The 22,446-nt window shown below is 40.3% G+C and overlaps 1 protein-coding gene across 1 annotated transcript; it reads right to left on the bottom strand.

The window, feature by feature from the left end:
* Positions 1–3,407: 3,407 nt before the first annotated feature.
* Positions 3,408–4,393, bottom strand: LOC105815621 (putative olfactory receptor 2W5). The gene is given in 2 exon segments (XM_012650819.1): positions 3,408–3,799; positions 3,802–4,393. Coding segments are annotated over 2 exon segments (984 nt in total).
* Positions 4,394–22,446: the final 18,053 nt, after the last annotated feature.

Below are 22,446 nucleotides of genomic sequence, written 5' to 3'. Positions count from 1 at the left end.
TGGTTCCCCATGTAGCTTCCTAAAAGGGATACAATCTACTGGTCAGAAGCAAGAAGAAATGATATAGTTGCAAGTTCTGTCTCATCATTAAGTCTTTCATATAAAATACTAGACTCTTATGAAGTCAGTTAAAGTAAATCAGTATTTCTGAGCCACTCAACTGTGGGGCACCGCAGAGTCCGGCAGGTGATCCTACAAGGCAGGAAACACATCCCAGTGAAAATTCTAATGTGTGGTGCATCTACTGGTCCAGGTGAATGTTCCTCTAGTAAAATTTTATCTTACTCATGTTTTTTTTTTCCATATGTAACCTTTGTATCTAGGATTTAACACCATTTACTTACTCTACCTGCCTGCCATAAACAAACTTTCTATCAGGCAGAAATACTTATTTCTTAATACCATATACCATTATTGTCTTTCCTCTCTTCTTAGATACCTTTTATAGAGCATCAGAGTTCCATAATTTGTTGTTCTATTATAGCTCAATTTTCTGGTCTTATCTTTTCTCACTGTTCTGTCTTTTCTCTACTTCACTTTACTCTTTGTTGCAGTATTATTTTCTCCAATTTTATTATAGTATGATTTTATTCTAATTCCTTTCCAATTGATGGAAATTTGGGGGGAGTATCTTTGAGTCAGTTTCCTAAGTCCCTAAACAGAAATCAAATTACCCAAGTTCATCAAACTAAAGCACAGAAGTCAGTTTGCAGATGGGTTAATTGACTCCCCACTCTGCACCCTGAAACTCCCATTCACCACTAACTGTGTCCAAGACTAAGGTTCTGTTGCAGCACAATGTGTCTCCTGTTGCAGTGTCAGTGCTAGGACAAGTGACAGAGATCAAGATAGTGTGCTCTGGGAACCAGGAGTGGGCAGGCACCTTGCAACCATACCAATTACTTTGAGTTCCTTAAAATTTCCAGGGTATAACTTGTGTTTAATAAATGCTTGTTGACTTGATCCATTGAAAATTTATCACGGAAATAGCGTGAATATAGGAAGTTTTCAGTAAAAGAATAAAAAACACTTGGAAAATGCTGTCCACAGCTGTGGCCAGTGCCCTATTCCAAATCAACTGGAAACGCACTCACATATATGTGAGGATGATTTGCCAGAGTTAGAATGCCATAGAAACTCAACCAGGAGACTTGGAATAGAGAAAAGGACTGGTATTTGGGGCAACAGACAAAATTTCTCCCATCTTTTATATCCAAGATCACGTCTTGTGGATGATTTCTTGAACTTAAAAGGAAAACTTAAACGTTCTTTTTTTATCAGACAGAAAGTAGCATTTGCCTACCAAATAGTCCAAATTTTAACCGCATAGGACCTAAATTTGCAAGCAGCCATTAATGAAATGGACAACTCGATGGGAAATGTCTGACAGACGCTGAGCGCCGTCTCAGGTCCTCATTTACCCCATAGTTTGAGCAACTCCCTCAGCTTCCTTGTGTTTTGTCATGTTATTTGCAAATAGGGTAAAGTCTATCTACCTTCTGTATGTCCTATGATCATCTTTATAATATAGAAAGATGATAGAAGCAAATAAGGTTTGAAATACTTTACTTATTATCTCCAAAACATCTTACGTTGAAATAATTTTTCCCATTTCATCTGGATATTTTGTTAACTCATAGACTTAGCCTCCATCATAATCTAGATTCATTCAGCCCCATAATCCAAAAAGTCTGAAATGGTGTGTCTACATATAATGTATAACCAGCATCCTTCCCCTGAATCGCCGCCTCACCCCCACCCCACATTTACACTAGAGAACTAAAGTACACTGCAAAATCCTCTGAGAGCTTCCGAGACACCCTATTTACCTCATATAAAAGGAGCAAGTGAAGGGTATTTCTTACGCCTGGAAGAGAACATTTTTTACCTTGCAAATAATGCATAGGGAAATACCAAAGCAGGTTTTTACTAAAAGCAAGATCTAAATAACAATTATGTAAGGCCTCAAAAGGAATAGATTGCCCAATGCCGGTGATCCAGGGCAAAAATGGCATATAATTGAGAGACCACCTGCCTCAAACTTAGCAAGCCTTACTTCATTTAATCTCTCAACAATCCTCTAAGATGAGGACTATTACCGCATAACACAGATAAACAATGCTAGGCTTTGAGAGTGAACTGGCGAGAAGATAAATCAGTTTCAAACCCAGTTATGAGTGGTATTGTCTGTCCCAGGCCTGGTTCACAGAGCCATTTACACCTGGGAAAGGTGGTCATACATTCAGAACACTGCAGGTAGATTCCTGGGCCGTGTGAGGAGTTGGGTTTTGATTCTCTCTAAAACAATGATTTCCAAATCTACCATCAGTAACACCTAGAGAACTTTTTATTTATTTTTTTTACTATTTTTTTAAAGCCACAGGTGTGGCAGACAGCCTTTTCTTATTTTGTAATTTTTTTTTGACACAGTTATTTTTTGTAGTGAGGAGGTCTAGATATGTTGCCCAGGATGGTCTTGAACTCCTGGCCTCAAGCAATTCCTCCTACCTTGGCCTCCCATAGAGCCGGGATTACGGGTGTGAGCCACCACACCCAGCTAGAGAACTGTTTAAAAACAGAGATGCCTGGACCCACACCTGACATATTTTTGATTCAGGAAGTTTAGGGAGTTTTTGAAAACTTGTGTCTTAAGTATTCTGATGCGCAATGAAGTTTTGGAAATAAGCTTAGTAGCTTCCATTTCCAAGCTGCATTGATTTTGTAAATTAGCCATCAAAATTATTTTGGGAGGAGTGGAAATTAGTCTGAATATAGGATAGCTGTCTTTGAGGAATGCCCACAGCTGCTGAGGACAGAGTCATGAACTCTTCCCAGATGTGTGCCATTTGCTCTATTCTTTTCAGGGCTGGCATCCCTGACTCTAGTCAGCTCTCTTCTGAGCATGTTGGCTATGAGAAAAGGTTAAGGAGAAGGTGCAAAAGACTCAGAGCAAACTCTTCCTTTTCAAAAAGAAATTTAAAGGACGCTCCCCACTCGTGGAAAACCAACCTATACCCAGGACAGAGCATTATGATTTTACTGGTGTTGACTCCTCCCTCTCCGAAAAGCTACCACCGTCATAAATAAGGGAGCTTTGAGGAAAGGCCACTCGTGTTGTCTCAGTTTTTATTTGACATCCGTGACATCGTCTGCAGACTGCCCCGTGCCTTTGTGTGGTTGAACTATTTCTATAGGTCCCCTGCAGTTGTAGGTAAATGACAGGAAATGATGAGGAATGTGCAAGATTCCGTAGAGGTATCCTAAAGCAGACACCTCCAAACAGAAGGAAAGCACTCCACATCCAGGGGGCAGAGGACAGGGTCAAACTCAGAAGCATGGTGCCTGCCTGCATTCCCTCTGCTCTTTGAGTATTGGTTCTCCACACGATGCAGACTTATCTGACAGAGTTACTCCAGCAAATCGTCTACCACGCAAATGTGCCCCTCACTTAGGCTTCCCCAGCCCCCTTCTCCCACCCCAGAAGTCTCTTCATCGCTCCCTTCACATCCTTGTTTCTCAGAGTGTAAATGAGGGGGTTGACACTCGGTGTGATGATGGTGTAGAAGAGAGTGAGGAACTTCCCCTGATCTTGGGAGTAGCTGTTCGCTGGCTGCAGGTACATGTAGATGATGGTTCCGTAGAAGAGGGAGATCACTGTTAGGTGAGAAGAGCAGGTGTTGAAGGCCTTCTTGCGCCCCTCTGCGGACCTGATCCTCAGCACGGTGACGGCGATCATGCCATAGGAGAGGAGGATGAGGGAGAGGGGCATCAGGAGGAGGGCAACCCCCAGGACAAAGGCCAACGCTTCCACCAGCATGGTGTCTTCACACGACATGGCGATGAGGGCAGGCATCTCACACAGGAAGTGGTCCACCCTGTGACGTCCACACCGGGAGAGTTGCATCATCTGAGGACACATGACAAAGGAGTTCAGGAAGCCACAGCACCAGGCCACAGTCACCAGCTGCAGGCAGAGACGTGGGTGCATGACCGCTGTGTAGTGCAGGGGCCAGCAGACGGCCACATAGCGGTCATAGGACATGACAGCCAGGAGGACGCACTCCGTTGAGCCCAACACCATGTAGATGTAGAGTTGGGCCACACAGCCGTGGTAAGTAATGGTCTTCTCCGGACCCCAAAGGTTCCACAGCAGCTGAGGGACAATGCTTGTTGTGAAGCAGAGGTCCAGGAAAGACAGGTTCCCAAGGAAGAAGTACATGGGCGTGTGGAGCCTGGCATCCATGATGGACAGGAGGATGATGGCAGCATTGCCCACCAAGGTCAGGATGTAGAAGGCCAAGGCGAATGCAAAGAGAATTACCTCCAGTCGCAGTTGGTCAGAAAAGCCCACCAGGACGAATGCCTGCAGGTAGCTGTCATTGTCCCTTCCCATAATCTTCACCGGCTGTCACAGAAAAACAACAAATGAATTGGATAAGAGGGCACATAATGACTATCCAGGGGCTCCCCAATTTCCATTTGTAGGTATGCGAAGTTGACAGTCCTTTGCCCTTTCTTTACTTTTTAGTATACACTTGTTGATGCCTATCATATGCGGAGCTGCCTGCCTCCTGCCTTGGAAGATAGAGGATAAATTGATGCTGGAGTTGCTTCCTTGGGAAACAACGAATGTAAATAATGACAAAGAAGGGAGAAAGAGAAAGTTCTTTAAAAGATTTGTTGAAAGACTAAGTGTTATACAGATTACTCCCAACGATCAGGGAGGAGAGTTTGTATTAAGGGAGACTGATAGACCTGAGAATTGGTTTGGGTTGTGTCCCAAATAATAAGCAAGAATTTGACACGTGCCAGATTGACCAAAATACGTTTCAAGAAGCGGAGGAGTATATGCATAGGCATGAAGGATGAAATCATGGATGATGCTCAGAGAATCCATTCATGTACATATTAGGCAACTCCTTAATGGCATGTAATTTTATTAAGGTGAAACACAATAATTTTTGACCCTGCAAGAAAGAGTTGAGATGATAGAGTTGATTCTGCCTCTACAAGAGGTAGGTCTGCAAATGCCTAACCTACAATCCACTTTACCTCCCTATACCTTGGCTTTTCCCTGTGCAAGATGGAAAAGGGGCTGGATCCTGTCTGAGTCCCCACCCAGACCTCATATGCCTATGTGACAAGTGACATTAGGTATATGCCATGAGCACTTTCAGCTGTTCCCGGTTGCCACAGTCTATGCCAGGGCTCTGATGGAGACTGTCTTGTAGGGCCAATGTTCGCCTAGGCTTATATCCACCGTGACAGCAGCAAATGACATCTGGGCAACAAACAAGAAGGAAGCTGTGAGAATGAGAGCACAGAACTATTAAAGGATGTGTGTCTCCATGCAGCTGCTGTCACCACCTGTCACCCTGACAGTGGAGAAATTATGAACTCCATCCAGCTAGCACTGCAGTAGGGAGTTCTGTAAGTTTTCATTCATGGGTCCAGGAACAGGACCCTCAGCAGAGCCCTGTGGAAGGGTGAAAGAACATGAGGAGTTATCGCAAGGAGCCAGCCAAGGCCAATGAACATAAGGCCCTTGGAGGCCACCTACGCACTCACGAGGGAGACCCGCACGCGATGTCTTGCACATGCTGGTTATAAAGAACAACTTGAACTTCTCTATTTGCAGACCCATCACAAGTTTTAACCCAAGTTCAAGAGACTTCAAGAGTGGCAACCACAGGCTACACAAATTGTCCATCAATGTTTATGACTTAGGGCCTGATTCCTTAGCCAAAATGGCAAATTTACTTTGCAGTCATCTATTCATTCAAAACTAATTTTTTTTCACAATGTGTTATTCTTTTAATCTAAAAAGTCCCAGTGGTCAGCCTATGACAAATACTCAGAGGCTCTTGTAATCACTTCTAATAATCACTTCTAATACCTATTTTCTCATGATTTTAGCTCATAGCTTTAGTTCAGAACCATGAAATTGCAAGGGAAGAGCTTTTGAAGATGCCCGAATACTTTTTGTAGTTTAGGCGGCAATTTTGAAAACCTTGTCCCTAAAGTCTGAAATTGGATCAACTCTCTGGCCAAAGGTTATGCCCAAAACTGCACCAGTCCATAGAGGAGAATCTGCTGACTGGCTGAGCTTGCTGAACAGAATTTAACACCACCAAGCAGTAGAGCTGTTTTGTCTGGGTCAGGTTTACAGCACATCCTACAGTCATCATCCTTTTTATTTTTACAGTACATTGAACTTTTTGCAGAGCCTTTATATCTACAGTTTTGGGCCACCCTCAGAACAGCCCTGCAAGATAAACAGGTCACGCCTTAGAATCTCCATCTAGAGGTGGACAATCTCAGTGACAGAGGAGACAAAGAATAGCCAGCGCTCGCACTGTGGCTTCCTGTCAGTTCACAGTGCCTGTCCCCGCTGTTAGCTCCAAGTTCCACTCACCGCGCCTGCCTCCCCTGTGCCCATCTGTGTCTCACCCATTTACAGCGGTGGTTGCTCAAAGCTGATCATTTCTACTGCACCCCATGGGCCTGCACATACAGGCCTCACAATAAAACCCATCGTGATAAGCCGTTTCCAGAGAGAAGCTGGTGATCGTTCTCAAAATCCCCAGAGAAGGCTTGCCGTACCTGATTTGCCACGGTGCCGAAATGGAATTAACACAGAGGTCTTCTGCTCAAGTTGACTATCGTCTTATTCAAGAGATTAAAAGGACTGGTTTATTGCATGTGCACACAGGCTCCGAAGGTGCCCTTGGATTGGCCCCGCTGGGAAGGAGGAAACAGAACATAATCACTTCTAATCTGCCTCAGATTCACTCGGTTAGCATTTGTGCCTTCGATTGTTTCTGTTCCAAAATGGGGTTCCAGATTGCAGTTGGCATTGAGAAACCCCTTACTCTGGTGCTCTAATAAATACCAACTGTAACAGAAACTATCAGAGATAATTATATATCTACATACAAGGGACTAATGGTATAAATATAAGACTCATTGCTATGATAAATCTCATGTTAAAATTCCCACTCACCCTTGTTCTTCCCAGAAAGTAGAAGACCTAAGAGTCTGTCAGGCCCCCTTACTTCAATTCCAGAGGTCAACCCGGAGTTTTCTCAGGGACAAGGCAGCTAATTCCGGTCCCTTTTAGTTTCTGGGTCTTCCAAAGGAAATTCCAATGAAAATTCTGATAGGAGATTGAGCACAAAAATAATGTCTGCCCCATCAAAACGTTAATGAACTTTTAAATAGCAGAGTTTGGAAGGTAAATGATTAACTGTGGAATGACCAGAGGTGGCATATCTTTGCAATTAAGTGGGCAATATGACATAGTGCCACATTTCAGATCAGCGTGTTTTATCTCACACCCACATATACAGGGACCTTAGGTTAAGGAGATGGCAGACCGCCCCCCATGGATAAAGGGAAGCACACTTAGTTCTAAGAATTTTGAGACTATAAACAAAGTCATTTTATTGGTTCACACTAAGTAGATAAGAGGATGACTTTAACACCCTGTCACCTTGGGGATGTGGAGTAGCCTGGGGTCCTGAGGTAAACTGGCATGGGTTTGTTCACAGAGCTGGGACCTCAGGGAGTGCTGTTCTCATCTAGAGATTGCCCCAGGTCCCCACGTACAAAGGTGGAACTCACCAGGGAGGCAACATGGAAGGTCCCCAAGCTTGAGGCTGAGGCTTTCTTGAAGAGAGAATTAATTCCAGGCTGTTTATCAAAACATAAGTTGATAAATTTCTGCATTTTATTCTGGACTCACAAAATTAAAATCATGTAAGTGTTGGGAGGCAAGCACCCCCAAAGAGTTGGATCTGCACCCCCCAACACGGGAGAGAATGGGGTAAGGGGGACACAGACACCGGAAACTCCAGGGTCTGTCATGGCCATGTCGAGAAGCCAAGAAAAACTTCCCTTCTTCCCTCTCCCTCACCCACGTGTCCTTCCCCCTACTTGGACAGCGCCACGTCGGGAGGCTGGTGCGCAGCCAGTCCCGTCCAGGGCAAGCGACCGGTCAGTGCCTACGCCCAGCCCTCCCTCGCTGTGCCTGTGTCTGCCCAGGGCCAAGGCTGTCTAGTCTCCCCTCCTACAAAAGACGCCCCCGCCACAGTGGAAATACAAGATGAGAACGTCAGCCTTCCATACAGCTGCCAAAAATAATTCGATTGCAGTTTTATTTAGCGTTTTAAATCGGCATTAGCACTATCACTTGCATTGAGTCAAAACAGGAATCTCTTGAGAAGTAGCAGAAAATAGAACATATCCAATTTTCCTGGATCTCAGCTGTTCACGGTTTGTTGATTAAAAAATAAATTGCACATATAGTTTGAGAAAGATAACTTTTAACTTCTATTTTTACATATGAAGAAATTCATTTCCAACTGCACTGAGACTTACCCAAGGTTAAGTAGCTAATAGCTAGTTGCTGCCAAAACTAGAACTAGCTCTCTCAGCCCACCTTACCTCACATTCTTTCTGTTAAATTAAATAAAATGGAACTGATACCTATTGAGGTGGATGATAATTAGTAAATAGATTCAAACTATGATTTTTCAAGCTACAAATTACAATTTTAAGTCCTTTTCTCAAAGAATAAAAACTTTTTTTTGCTGCATAGGATCCTGTCTTTTCTAGAACTCTGAAAATAGATAGGTCTTTCTAAAACTGGAAAGAATTTTTGCATTTGGACCCTAACATGACAACTTTTCTCTATTAGCATTTGAAGTTTCTTTAGCATTTCTCTTTATTGGAGGAGTGAAGTCTGTTATTAATAGATTACAATACAGTCTGCAGCAGAAGAGAGATGTGAATTGATGTTCATATGCCTAATTACCTTATGCGTAGATTATCTTTTTTTATTTCAGGATTTATGTAAAGATTTTTAACATACAATTCACCACCCTGAGAATGGCAATAAGCCTATATTCTTTACTCAGATAACAAATATTGGTAAACTTCTTCATCTTTCTAAAATTTGTGTTGGATTTGTGAATTTGTATATATGTGTGTATGTGTTTAAGTGTAATTATAATTTTTTTCTGGAAGTATCTACAACTCTTTGTATGTGCATTTCTTTGTGTCTGCTTATAAATAGAGATTCACATAAAATAGCTTAAATTTTAATACCAACGATTTTGATACACAGGCAGCCCTCCCTATCTGCTGTTCCACATCTGTGGATTCAAACAACTGTGCATCAGAAATATTTGGGAAAAGAAAAGTTTCAAAAAGCAAAACTTGAATTTGCGTGTGCCATGTATTATGTTGAATCCATGCAAATAACGTGATGTGCATGCATTGTATTAGGTATCATAAGTAATCGAAAGGTGATTTAAAGTATACAGGATGGTGTGCATAGATTAGATGCAAATGCTACATCGTTTCGTATAAGGGATTGAACTTCTGCTGATTTTGGTATCTGTAGGGAGTCCCGTGACCAATCCCCTGGGAATACCGTGTGACAACTATGGCACTGTAATCAGTAGTGACTTATCCCAATTCCTGTGAGGTCTGCCTCCTGGTGTTTGAATACACACATTTGCATCTGTGTTCATTTGTTTGAGTTTGCTTATATGTGTGAGAGCTTAACAATGTAATACCCAAATTTACCATTATAGAACACAAAACCCTATATACCTTTAGAACTTACAGAAATGTCCTAGAAATAATCTGTCCTTGAATAGAAATAGCAATAATGAGACAAATAAAAAGGCAGTCGGAGAGCTGGCTGACATCTGGCTCTTAGGTTTGACCCTGACTCTCCCTCTAGAGAGAAACAAAACATGTACAAGTCACCTAAAATATGCAGGCCAGCAGCTCTTAAGTGTGGTCCTAGGATGAGAAGCATCAGCATCATGTGAAAATTTGTTAGGATCACAAATTCTGGGGCTCCACCTTAAAGCTGGTGAATCAGAAACTCTGGGTGGGGTACAGCCGTCCATACTTTAGTAGCCTTCCAGGTGGATGCCAGATCCATGGATGCCGTCCACGGATGCCAGGTTTGAGAACAACCGCTCTAGGCCTACATCTCTCTATATTTAAAGTTTCCAAGCACCACATGTACTCACCATCAAATTGGTATTAACTGATCAACAAGTGCACATACAGTAATAACATTCATCGGGTGTCGGGCAGGTGGAAGGCAGAGGAGGGGATGGGCATATTCACAGCTAATGGGTGCGGTGCACACTGTCTGGGGGATGGACATGCTTGAAGCTCTGACTCGGGTGGGGCAAAGGAAATATATGTAACCTAAACATTTGTAATCTTGTAATACACTGAAATAAAAAATAAAATAAAGTTTCCTTTAAATGGATTTGCAATGTTGGAGTAACATTCCAGTGGTACTATGACATGAAGAAAGATATAAGTTGGGTCAATTAGATAGGTTGTATTGCAAAATTTTATTCTCCATGTGGGATTTGTATGTGGTTGTGTATGACATGTAGAGAATATTTTATTGTGAACTATAAAATCAAAAGTCCATATAGAAGTCTCAGTGGGAATGTTAACGATATCAATTAATAGAGTAAGCTATGAATTCCTCTACCTACATCTTTGATGTTTCTGTACCTACATCTTTGAGATGTTCTGAGGACAGGAAGGTTTCGAAGCAACTCACCAAGGGAACAATGCACATCATCTCACACCTGTACTGTAGAACCTGCTTAGTTGAGAGGGAGGTACCATAAGTGAATGGAGTCACAGGCTGCCACACCTGCGAGAGAGAGAAGGAAATGGTGGAGCTCTCGGCTAAACTGCCCAGTAATTTGTGTTTGCTCTAGTGTAAAGGCTGTGGAAACACATAAAGTTGGGTTTCCATTCCAACTTTACGTTTAGAAATTTTATAATTTTAAAAAATTATCTAACCTCCTTAAGCTTCCATTTTTTCATCAGTAAAATGGAAACATAGTAGAATTTAATTCAAAGGATTATTATGGTGATGAAATGAAAAGCAATTGCACGGAAAATATTTCTGACAGTGCTCATACGTAGTGACAATTCTGTAGATACTAGTTACAAATTACTGCTAAATGCTTGTGTGGTGAAGTCTGGGCAAATCTTGAGAACGAAAAAGGAAATAGAAATGAGATACGGGCTAAGCTACGGATTCGCTTGCGCAGTGGTCAGAGGAAAACATGAGGTCAAAGCTGCAGGTCAGAGATGTCATCAGTGACGGTACCTGGAAACAAGGCTGGAACGTCAGTTTCTTTTGTGGCTCTAGCAGGTCATTGACACTGATTTTGTGAAGTGACTGATTATCATATTCTCTCTCGTATCTTTTTGCCTTTGTAATATCACTCTTACTCTATTCTTTTTCTAAAGTTACAACTGCCTACCACTCCACCATTCTTTTCTTCACTCGCTATTAATTGATCTTCCTGGAAAAATCAGTAAAGAAATAGAGGTAGCGTGTGCTTTAAAGCATTTATTTTAACTTTTTCATTGGAGTATATCATACATAGAGAAATGTGCTTGGCTCAAAAAGTGGACAAAGCCATGTAACCACCATCCAGGTTAAAAAAGAAAAAGAAAATTAACAACACCCAAAAGCCCTCCTCAAAAGTAAACCCATCTACTCAACAGCACTACAGATCAGTTTTCCTTTCTGTTGAATTTTATGTAAGTGGAATCATAAAGTAGGTATATTTTTATTTCTGTATTATTATGTTCAATGTTGCTGTTATTCCTTTTCATTGTATACAGTACCCATGGCAGTAACACATAACACTGTATTTGTTCATTTTATCATAGATACTGGACTGCTTCCCGTCTGGGCCGACGCAGGCGCGGCTGCTGCGAGCACTGTCGTACGTGTCTTGGTGCAGCTGTGCACTCATGCCTGTTAGATTTATGCCCCAGAGTAAAATCAAGACTTTAGTAAATACGTATGTTCAAATTTAATGACAAAAATGCACAACAGTTTTCTAAAATGTCATAAGAATTATACTCCCACCAATAGTGGATGGTGTTCTGTGCTCCAACATGTGGCAGCGGCGAGTTTTAAATTCAGGCCTGAGGCATGCCCGTGGTGCCTCTGTGTGTTTTCATTTGCAATTCACTAACCGTGAGTTGGCCACCTTCTCGGAAATATATTGGTCATTTGCATATCCTCTCTTAAAAATGTCTTTTTAAGTAACTTCCCATTTTTCTATTGGGTTGTTACTTTTTCTTCTTATCCACTTGTAGGAATTATTCATATATTGTGGCTATTAGCCCTTTATCAGTTATGTGCAATATAAATATTTTTTACCAATCTTGGTTTTGCTTGTCCCTGCTTTTAATGTTATCTTTTGATGTGTTAATAGTGCTTAATTTTAACATAGTCCAATTTATTAATGGTTTCCTTCATGAATATTGTTTCTGGTGTTTTACGAAATCATTCCCTGTATGTTTTCCAGCTCCATATAAATTCCTAAAATATTGGCTCCTGGCTCCCTGGGGCCAGGACCAGGGCCAGGTGCTCATCGAGTATGCCCACTGGGGTTAGGCTGAGGGTTAGCTGGGGACTCAGCCAGTATATTTTCAAGAACAGAGCATGAGAGAGCATCTGGAGGGCCACAAGCAATGTGACCAGGGCCACGGACATGGCACATGTTGCCAGAGATAAGTTACATACTGAGGGACTGAGCAAATAGATAAATACATCAAGGTTACTGGGAGACTAGTTTTTCACTATTGGAAAAGGGGATTTCATATAAAGAGAGGGGAAGACTAAACTACAAGCTGTGATGTTGAATTGTTATTGGAAATATTACTATATATTCATCACTTTAAAATATATGCAGCAGCTGGGTGCCGTGACTCACACCTGTAATCCTAGCACTTTGGGAGGCGAGGGCGGGAGGACTGCTTGAGGCCAGGAGTTCCAGACCAGCCTCCACAACATAGCAAGACCTCATCTCTGCTAAAACTAGAAAAACTAGCCAGGCATGGTGGCATGTGCTTGTATTCCCAGCTCCTTGGGAGGCTGAGGTGAGAGGGTCACTTGAGCCCAGGAATTCGAGGCTGCAGTGAGCTATGATCGTGCCACTGCACTACAGCCTGAGCAACAGAGCGAGATCTTGCTTCTAAAAAAAAGTTTGTTTTTAATAAAATATGCACAGAGATTGATATATAGATTTATAAATGTGTATATGTGTATGTATGTTTACTAGCTCTTTGCTGAGAACATATAAAAGCAGTAACAGCCCTGTAGCAATGGTCACACCCAACACCCATTATTTGGTTTCCAAATCCCTTCTCCAATAAAAAGAAGTTCTTGGGATAAATAGCTTTGGATTCAGGGATAGAGCAGAGATGATGAGGAGAGAATAACAGGCCCATTATCTGGACGCGGGAATCAGATGGAATTAGTTCTCCTAGTGAAAATTAAAATTTGAGATTCAAAATAAATAAAGTAATGGATTATAACTCATTGAATAAAATAGAAAACATTGAGTATAATATAAATGTTAAAAGTGAATAAATGGGAGAAAATGGAAAGCTTTATCTTACAGTAGCATGCCAACTAATAAATGTAGAAGAAGAAGTAGAATCAGAAAATCCATTTTTCTAATGAATCAGAAAATCATTTGGAAACCATTGAATTAGTACGTAACATAAGCAACAGTCGTCAGTGGATGCTGACACTAGAGTGTGAAAGTCTGGCGAAGAACGATGTGTTTATATGATCTTAAAGTTTCTCTCTACAAAACACTTGTTACTTTTTATATAGTGAGTTCAAAACACTTATTCACTTTACGGTGAAAAAACTTGTAATCCAAGAGTTAAACATGAACATCACCAGTGTTGGGGCAAATGGACACCATGTTCTCTTGGTGTGATGCGTGCAGTAAAACACGGGTCACTCTGTAGTATTGCAACAAAAAGTGCAGAACCTGAATGCAACCATGAGGAAACACAAACAGATGCAAATTTTGGAACGTTGTAGATTGTACTCCTCAAAACCAATCAAGGTCATAAGAGACAGAGAGATTAAGGAACTGTTCCAGACCGAAGGAGACTAAAGAGGTATTACAACTAAACATAAGGTATAATGCTAGAAAGGATCCTTTATTGGGACGATCGGGAAATTAGAATGAGGTTTGTGGATCAGGTAGTAGAATTGTACCAGTGTTAATCTCACAATTATGAGAGTCAGCTGTAGAATGTAGAAGGTTGTCTTTATTACAGGGAAAACATACTAAAATATTAAGGGTTAATGAGGCAACATTTCTGCAACTTAACAAATTGTTTTTTAAAATGAATATGTAGGCCGGGCGCGGTGGCTCACGCCTGCAATCCTAGCACTCTGGGAGGCCGAGGCGGGCGGATTGTTTGAGCTCAGGAGTTCGAAACCAGCCTGAGCAAGAGCGAGACCCCGTCTCTACTAAAAAATAGAAAAAAATTAATTGGACAACTAAAAATATATAGAAAAAATTAGCCAGGCATGGTGGCACGTGCCTGTAGTCCCAGCTACTTGGGAGGCTGAGGCAGGAGGATCGCTGGAGCCCAGGAGTTTGAGGTTGCTGTGAGCTAAGATGATGCCACAGCACTCTAGCCCAGGCAACACAGTGAGACTTTGTCTCAAAAAAAAAAAAAAAAAAAATGAATACGTATATATGTGTGGAAAGGGAGAGAGAGAATAAGACAAATGCAATAAAATATTAAAATTAGGGAATCAGGATGAAGGGTATATGGGAGTTTCTTTACTACTCTGGCCACTTTTCTGTAAGTTTAAAATGATTCTAAAAACAACAGTTAAAAAATCATAGCTTTACTGAACCATATGCCACCTAAAAGAAACTCACTTCCAATATAACTATATAATCAGGTTGAAGTAAAAAGATGGAAATATATATGTAATGCAAACATGAGTCAAAAGAAAGAGGAGTAGCTATATTAATAGCAGATAAAATAGACCTCAGAGCAAAGAAAATTATCAGAAAATAGAAAGGAACAATACTAATAAAAGGGTCACTCCACCAAGAAGGCATAGCAATCCTAAAAACATCAGAAAAACAACCATATAAAACAAAAACTGATAGAACTGAAAGGAGAAATAGACAAATAGATCCACAATTACAGTTGGAGACTTCAAAACTTCTCTCTCAACAATTTATAGAATAATTATGCAGATAATCATCGAGGATATAGAACACAACAATATAATCAGCCAAAAGGATCTAATCAACGTTTACAGAACACTCCGCCCAAAAATAGAAGAAACATCCTTTTCGAGAGCCCACAGAGTCCATCCCATGATGGAGCAAGGACATCGTGGTCATAGAACAAACCTCATCTTCCAAAGTGGACGGATTTTTTAAAAAGTATAAATAAATAAATGAGAAAACAAGAAAAAGAAAGGAAAAATAAATAAAACAAATCTCAACAAATTTAAAATTAAAATTATGCAGAGTATGTTTTCTGACCGTAAGATGAAAATCATCAAACATGAAAATCACCAAACATGAAAAAATTATACAACACACTTACAAATAATCCATGAATTAATTACAGGGATGAAAGTCTAGTTCAATGTTCAAAAATCAAACAATGTAATCCACCAAATTAACAGGTAAGAAGAAAAATTGCGGGATCATATTAATCTATGAAGAAAAAAATTGACAAAATTGAACACCCATTTATGCTAAACACTCTCAACAAACTAATAGCGGGAACTTTCTCAATTAGATAAAGAGCATCTACCAAAAACCTGCAGATAACATTATACTTAATGGTGAAAGATAATATTTTTTTTCTGAAATTGAGAACAAAGATGTCTGCTCTCAACACTCTTACTCAACAGAGTTCTGGAAGTTCTAGCCAGTAAAATAGGTGAAACAAACAAAAAAGAAATGAAGAAATAAAAGTCAGAAATATTGGAAAGGAAAAAATAAAAGTGTCCCTTTTTGCATATGAAATTATTGTCTATATAGAAAAGTTAAAAAAATCTACAAAGAATATTCCTAACTAATAAGTTCAGTAATATTGTTGAATAAAAGATAATTATTAAAAATCAATTATATTTTTATATAATAGAAATAAACACTTGATCACCAAATTAAAAATACAATCAACGAAAAATAAATTTGAAAGTACAAGGCCAGGTGTGGTGGCTCATGCCTATAATCCTAGCACTCTGGCAGGCCAAGGGAGAAGGATTGCTTGAGGTCAGGAGTTCAAGACCAGCCTGAGCAAGAGCGAGACCCCGTCTCTACTAAAAATAGAAAAAATTAGCCCAGCAAATAAAAACAGAAACAAAAAATTAGCCGGGTGTGGTGGCATGCACCTGTAGTCCCAGCTACTCAGGAGGCAGGCGGATCACTTCAGCCCAGGAGTTTGAGGTTGCTGTGAGCTAGGATGACGCCACGGCACTCTAGCCTGGGCAACAGAGTGAGACTCTGTCCCAAAAAATAATAATAATAACTCTAATAAGAAATTAACAATACATGTATAGAATTTGACAGAGCTCCAGTGGCACAGTTGGTTAGCGCACGGTACTTATATAACGTGTAGAATTTGTACGCTGAAAACTATAAAACATTGATGAAATAAAACAGAGATGAAGTGGAGAGACAAACTGTGTTGATGGAGTAAAGATGAGAGTTCTGTACAAATTGATACACAAATCGATACAAAATTCCTACCAAAATCCTAGAAAAAAAAGTTGTAGCTATAGATGAGATTATTCTAAAATTTTTATGAAAAGTTAAATAAATTAGAAAGGCAAAAATCAAACAGTTTTGAGAAAGCAGCAAATAAAGAGGAAGGACTCAGTCTACCTGATTTCAAGAGTTATCACAGATACAGTTACTAATACTGGGTGGCATTGAAGGAGGGATAGACACAGAGATAACTGAACACCACAGAGAACCCAGAAATAGATCCACATGAACATGCCCAACTCATTTTTGATAAAGATACAAAATCAGTTCGGTGGAGGAAAGAGCCTTTTCAACAAATGGAGCTGCAATGACTGGACACCGCTGGCAAACCAAGTAAAATTCAACTTAGATCTCACGCCTTGTACAAAAATTATGGATCATGGACTTAAATGCAAATGGATTACAAATCACAGACTTAAATGTATCATGGACTTAAGTGTAATATGTAAAACTATACAACTAAACAAAATCATATGAGAAAAATCTTTAGAACATAAGAATAGGCAAAGAGTTCTTAGACTTGATCTCCAAAGTACAATCCACAAAAGGAAAAATTAATAAATCAAACTTAATCCGAAATAAAACTTTTGTTTAGTGAAAGATCCCACTAAGAGAATGAAAAGACAAGCTACAGACTGGGAGAAAATATTTGCAAACTACATATCCAACAAAGGACTAGTATCTAGACTATATAAAGAACTCTCAAAAATCAACAGTAAAAAAGATTCAAATAATCCAATTAGAAAATGGACAAAAGTAATGGAAAGACAGCTGGGCATGGTCGCCATTCCAGCACTCTGGCCAAGGTGAGAGGATCGCTTGAGGTCAGGAGTTGGAGACCAGCCTGAACAAGAGTGACACCCAGTCTCTACTAAAAAAATAGAAAAAGTTAGCCAGGTGTGGTGGCGTGCACCTGTAGTCCCAGGTACGTGGGAGGCTGATGCCGCAGCACTCTAGCCCAGGCAACAGAGGGAGGCTCTGTCTCAAAAAAAAAAAAAAAAAAAAATATTAACCATCAGCATAAAGTTACTGAAACTAAAATAATGTTGCACTGCCAAAGGGAATTACAAATCAGTGAACATAATAGAGAATATAAAATTAAAACTAATATATGTGGGGCAATTAGCATGAAATGAACATAGAGAAAAAATGAATTGCTTAATAAATAATGTTTTTAAAATGGCAAATCACTTGAAAAGACAAAACAAAGCAAACCTACCATCTCACACCTTAAAAACACAACAAAATTTCAATGAGCCAAAACTTCGAAGGCATAAAAATAAATCTATAGTGTTACCATAAGAAATAAATGTGTTCTATAATCAAATATCATGGCATCAACATCCCTAAAATACAACGGTTCTTACATATCAACATGCAAAAATACACCTTATTAGGGGCTGCACTGTGTTCCCCTCGAATTTGTATATTGCAGTCCTAATCCCCAAGACCACAGAGTGCAACTGTATTTGGAGATAGGCTCTTTAAATAAGTAAGTAAGTCACAATGAGTTTATTAGGGAGGGACCTAAACCCTACAATTTGCCAATATGACTAGTGCCCTTATAAGAAGAGTAGCAGAAAATTGGAAGTCTTGGGTAGGATAATAGACTAGGATGTCCCCGCCCTTGTGCCCCTACAAAAATGAAAATAGCTCTGGGAGAGCTCCGGACTACAAATAGCAAGCTCCTGCAACCCAGCGGAGCACGAAAACTGCAGACAGCCACGTAGAAGAGCACTGGAAGCATTTTACGGTGTGACCCCATGAGGAGGGATCTCCTCAGCTACAACTTCCCCTCAAGGAGGAAAAGAAGAGCAGGAGGCCCCAGCAATCCTCACTGTCACCCATACCCATGCAGCTTTCACCACCGAGGACCACTACAGTCTGCGGATGCTGACACCCGCCAACGGAGCTGTCTGAAGTCCACGCGGTGCACCTGCCCTGGAGCAGGCGTCTGCACTGGACGGCCACAGACCCCGGAGCTGCTGCAGCCCTGCTCTAGCTCAGCCTCTGCGGGCGGTTCGACACACGCAAACTGATCAATGGGATACAACACGTCAACAAAATGTAAGGAAGAAAACAATCATTTCAATAGAAGCAGATAAAACATTTGACAAATTTTAACATCTATTCATTATTAAAACTCTCAACAAAATAAGTATAGAAGGAACTTACCTCAACACAATAAATGTTGTTTATAAAAAGTCCACAATTAACGTCATAATCACTGTGTCTGGGGTGGTTGCCAGGGCAGGGGATGGGAGAAATTGGCAAGTGGTGGTCAAAAAGTACAGAGTTTTAGTTATGGAGGATGAATAAGTTCTGGAGATCTATTGTACAGCATGGTGACTATCATTAATAATATTTTATCATATACTTGAAATTTGCTGAGAGGGTAGATCTTAAGTGGATATGTTAATTAGCTCAATTATGGTAATCAGTTCACAATGTATACATATATTATTACATATGTGACATGTAAATAAATTAATGCCTGTATATAGCATGTAATCTACACAGGGCAGAAACTTGCATTTTAATACTTCTGGAAGCAGCTTATATTCCATCAGAAACACACAATATTGCTTTCAAGGGACATTAATATTTTAAGGATATAGAGGAGTCATGGTACTACAAAAACTACGTATTGACCCTAAGGAAGTCCATAATCAAAGATACTCGGCAAATTCGGCAGATTACTGAAAATAATAAAAGTAAATAAATTATGCTTTTGTTGCAAGGATTCTGACTTCACTGTCAAGATGACATATTTTATTAACAGCTTTCTTTTGTTTCTTTTATTTATTTATTTATTTATTTATTATTCCAGGATTTTGTGAGTGTACAAACATTATAGTTAAACTTTATGTCTTTACCTCACCCAAATGCAGGTTAAAGGCATGCCCTTCCCTCCCTTTAGTGCTCCCCGTGTCCTTTAGTTGTAGATTTGCCCCCCCATCCCCCTAATCCCTAGAGAGTATTTCTGCCATGTGATCAACCTAGTGTTGATCAGTTAGTACCAATTTGAAGGTGAGTACAAATGGATCCCATTCTTCTGCTCTTCTGGTGCCCCACTTTGGATAATGGGCTTAAGTTTAATCCAGAAAAGTATAAGAGGTGCTAGATCACTGTCGTTTCTTATAATTGAGTAATATTCCATTATAAACATATACCAAATTTTAATAATCCACTCATGGATTGACGGGCACTTGGTTGTTTCCACATTCTTGCAATAGTGAATTGTGCTGCCATAAACATTCGGGTGCAGATGTCCTTATCGTAGAATGTTTTGTGCTCTTTTGGGTAGATGCCTAATAGTGCTATTGCTGGATCGAATGGTATTTCTATTTTTAGCTCTCTGAGGTATCTCCAAATTCTTTTCCACAGAGGTTGCACTAATTTGCAGTCCCACCAGCAGTGTAGAAGAGTTCCTGTCTCTCCACATCCTCGCCAACATTTGTTGTTTTGTGTTTTTTTGATAGAGGCCAATCTCACCGGGGTTAGGTGATACCTCATTGTGGTTTTGATTTGCATTTCTCTAATGATTAGAGATGTTGAGCATTTTTTTGTATGTTTGCTGGCCATTATTCTGTCTTCTTTTGAAAAGTTTCTGTTCATTTCGCTTGCCCATTTATTGATGGGGTTGTTTGATTTTTTCTTGTTGCTTTTATCTCCTTCAAGCAACCTCTTTGTAACCTCTGCTATTTTTTTCACTCTTTCTTGCCTAAAGCTGTCATAACTGATACTCCCGCAGGAGCCTAGACTCCTCTGTATGTAAACTTTAAGTCCTCTGCAGTCTCTACAACCAACCACCTGAACTTTATTCAAAGCATGCGATCAAGCTGATATAGACCCGCCGGCCATGGGAAAAGCATGGCCTCTTTTGTGAGTCAAATCTGTGTTGCCTTGCAATGGAATAGGGTGAGTATAGAAGGAGATTAGTGGAGAATTTTTAGAAGTGGGCTGAGGCTCAACTATAAAAAATTTGTGACAGTTCTCTCTCCAAGATGTGCTTGTATCAGCTCATCGCGAGCCCCCCACTGTGGGGAAAAGTCATTGCCATCAATAAGTTGTTCAAAAACAAAGCCGAAAACAAAGAAGAAACTTATCTTCTCTGAAGTTCTCTGACGGGTGATGATAATAGCAATATTGGAAGACTGGAACAAAATAAAAGTTTTATAGTGTGGAAAAAGTACAGTTCAGGGAAAAGAGTATTGTGAAACACAGTATTTCATAAAGATTCCATAAATTTGACCCCACAGCAAGAAAATAAATATCTATCCATCTAAAGAAGGTCTCAGTTTTTAACCAAAGTGATGTGCTTATGTTTAAAGTATATTGCTTCATGTGTAATTAACCATAAAATTTTTAAACAAAAATCCCCCCATGGCAGACATCATTCTTTGATAGGGAGCTCATGGAAACACGATGTGGCCAGAGACTCTGTTTCAATCCTGTCGTACAATTTTATTGTTTCAGGGTCTTGCCTTCAGCTCACTCAGCCATAGTCTCCAGGGAAAATATCACTCTAAAGACAATAAATTAGAAGGAGCAGAAATCTCTCTAGAACATTCCTGTCTACAAATTTATCCCCTGAACTAATTGTTTACGTGAAGTAGCTCAGGTCTCAGAGGATCCAAAAGAAGAAACCTCAGGAGGCCCCTCCTACGTCAGCAAGTTCTCTCCCTCTTGGCTGAATTCTCCTTTCTCTGCTAAATCCCAGACCCTCCAAAGAGAATCTGCATCTTCACAACCTAGGCGTCAACATTCCCAGTGCTGGCTCCTCGCCTCTCCACACCTCTTCCTTCTTCAGCCTCAAGGTAAAAGGATTGGAAGGGCCAGGTTGGGTTTGAGCACATGCACTAATACTCGTTTCTCTTCTCATGAATTTCCAGGCTCACGAAGGAGAGTCTCTCACTTGCCCAGTGAGGGTGGGCCATGCTAGGTAATGGGAGTAAAAATGTAGGACCCCAAATAAATGCATTATGGCAAATAATCATAAATAATTATGATCCCCTTCTCACCATTGCCACGGTAGTTTTCAGGTCCAGGAATAAATTAGGACTGAAAAAAATATATATATTCTTAGAAGTCCATGGCAAAGGAAAAGCCAACAGCCAAAAGACAGCAGCCAAAGAGAAGAGAGGGAAAACAGAAGTCATCCAAGCACATAGTGAGCCTCCAGTGGACATCAAGCATTGTACTGGCCATTGAATAAAAAACATCAAGACAACAGAATATAAAATTTCTGTCATCTTGCATGACAGCAAAGACAACTGGCTTAAGAAAAAAATCAAATTTGAACGAAGTCTAGAGCATTGGATAGAACTGAGGAAAAGAATTAGGAAGAAGTTTGTTTGACAACTGAGAGAAATATCAGTTGCAAATGAGTTGAGGTAGTGATGACCGTAGTGACTTTAAAGAAGCAGACAAGACAGCCTGGCCTGAGCATTTACGTGAGACAACAGCTGCGGGTGGAAGTTGCTGGACATTAGGGAAGCAAATGAGATATTTTGACCAGTGAGCCTTAAATCCAGCTATTCATTTATGCATTTACTAACTAGCTTTTACAGGCCAACCTGGGTACTGGGGAGGCAAGGAGAACTTAAGTGTAGATCAAACTACTAAAATGTTCACAAGACAGAAAGGAAGACCAGAAAGTACCAAAAATGATGGAAAAATACAATGCAGGGTATGGAAACAAAGATGGGGCGATCAGGGAAAGTTCCATAGAGGAACTTCCATAGAGTTCGGGCATTACGGGATACATAGGACTCTAGCAAGTCACTGTAAGAGGAAGGGAAAGAAAATAGCA

The sequence above is a fragment of the Propithecus coquereli genome, unplaced genomic scaffold (genome assembly GCF_000956105.1).
Source record: "Propithecus coquereli isolate 6110/MARCELLA unplaced genomic scaffold, Pcoq_1.0 Scaffold340, whole genome shotgun sequence".
NCBI classification, from domain to species: domain Eukaryota; kingdom Metazoa; phylum Chordata; class Mammalia; order Primates; family Indriidae; genus Propithecus; species Propithecus coquereli.
Note: the sequence above shows the minus strand (reverse complement) of the source record. Positions and strands in the feature narration are given on the sequence as shown.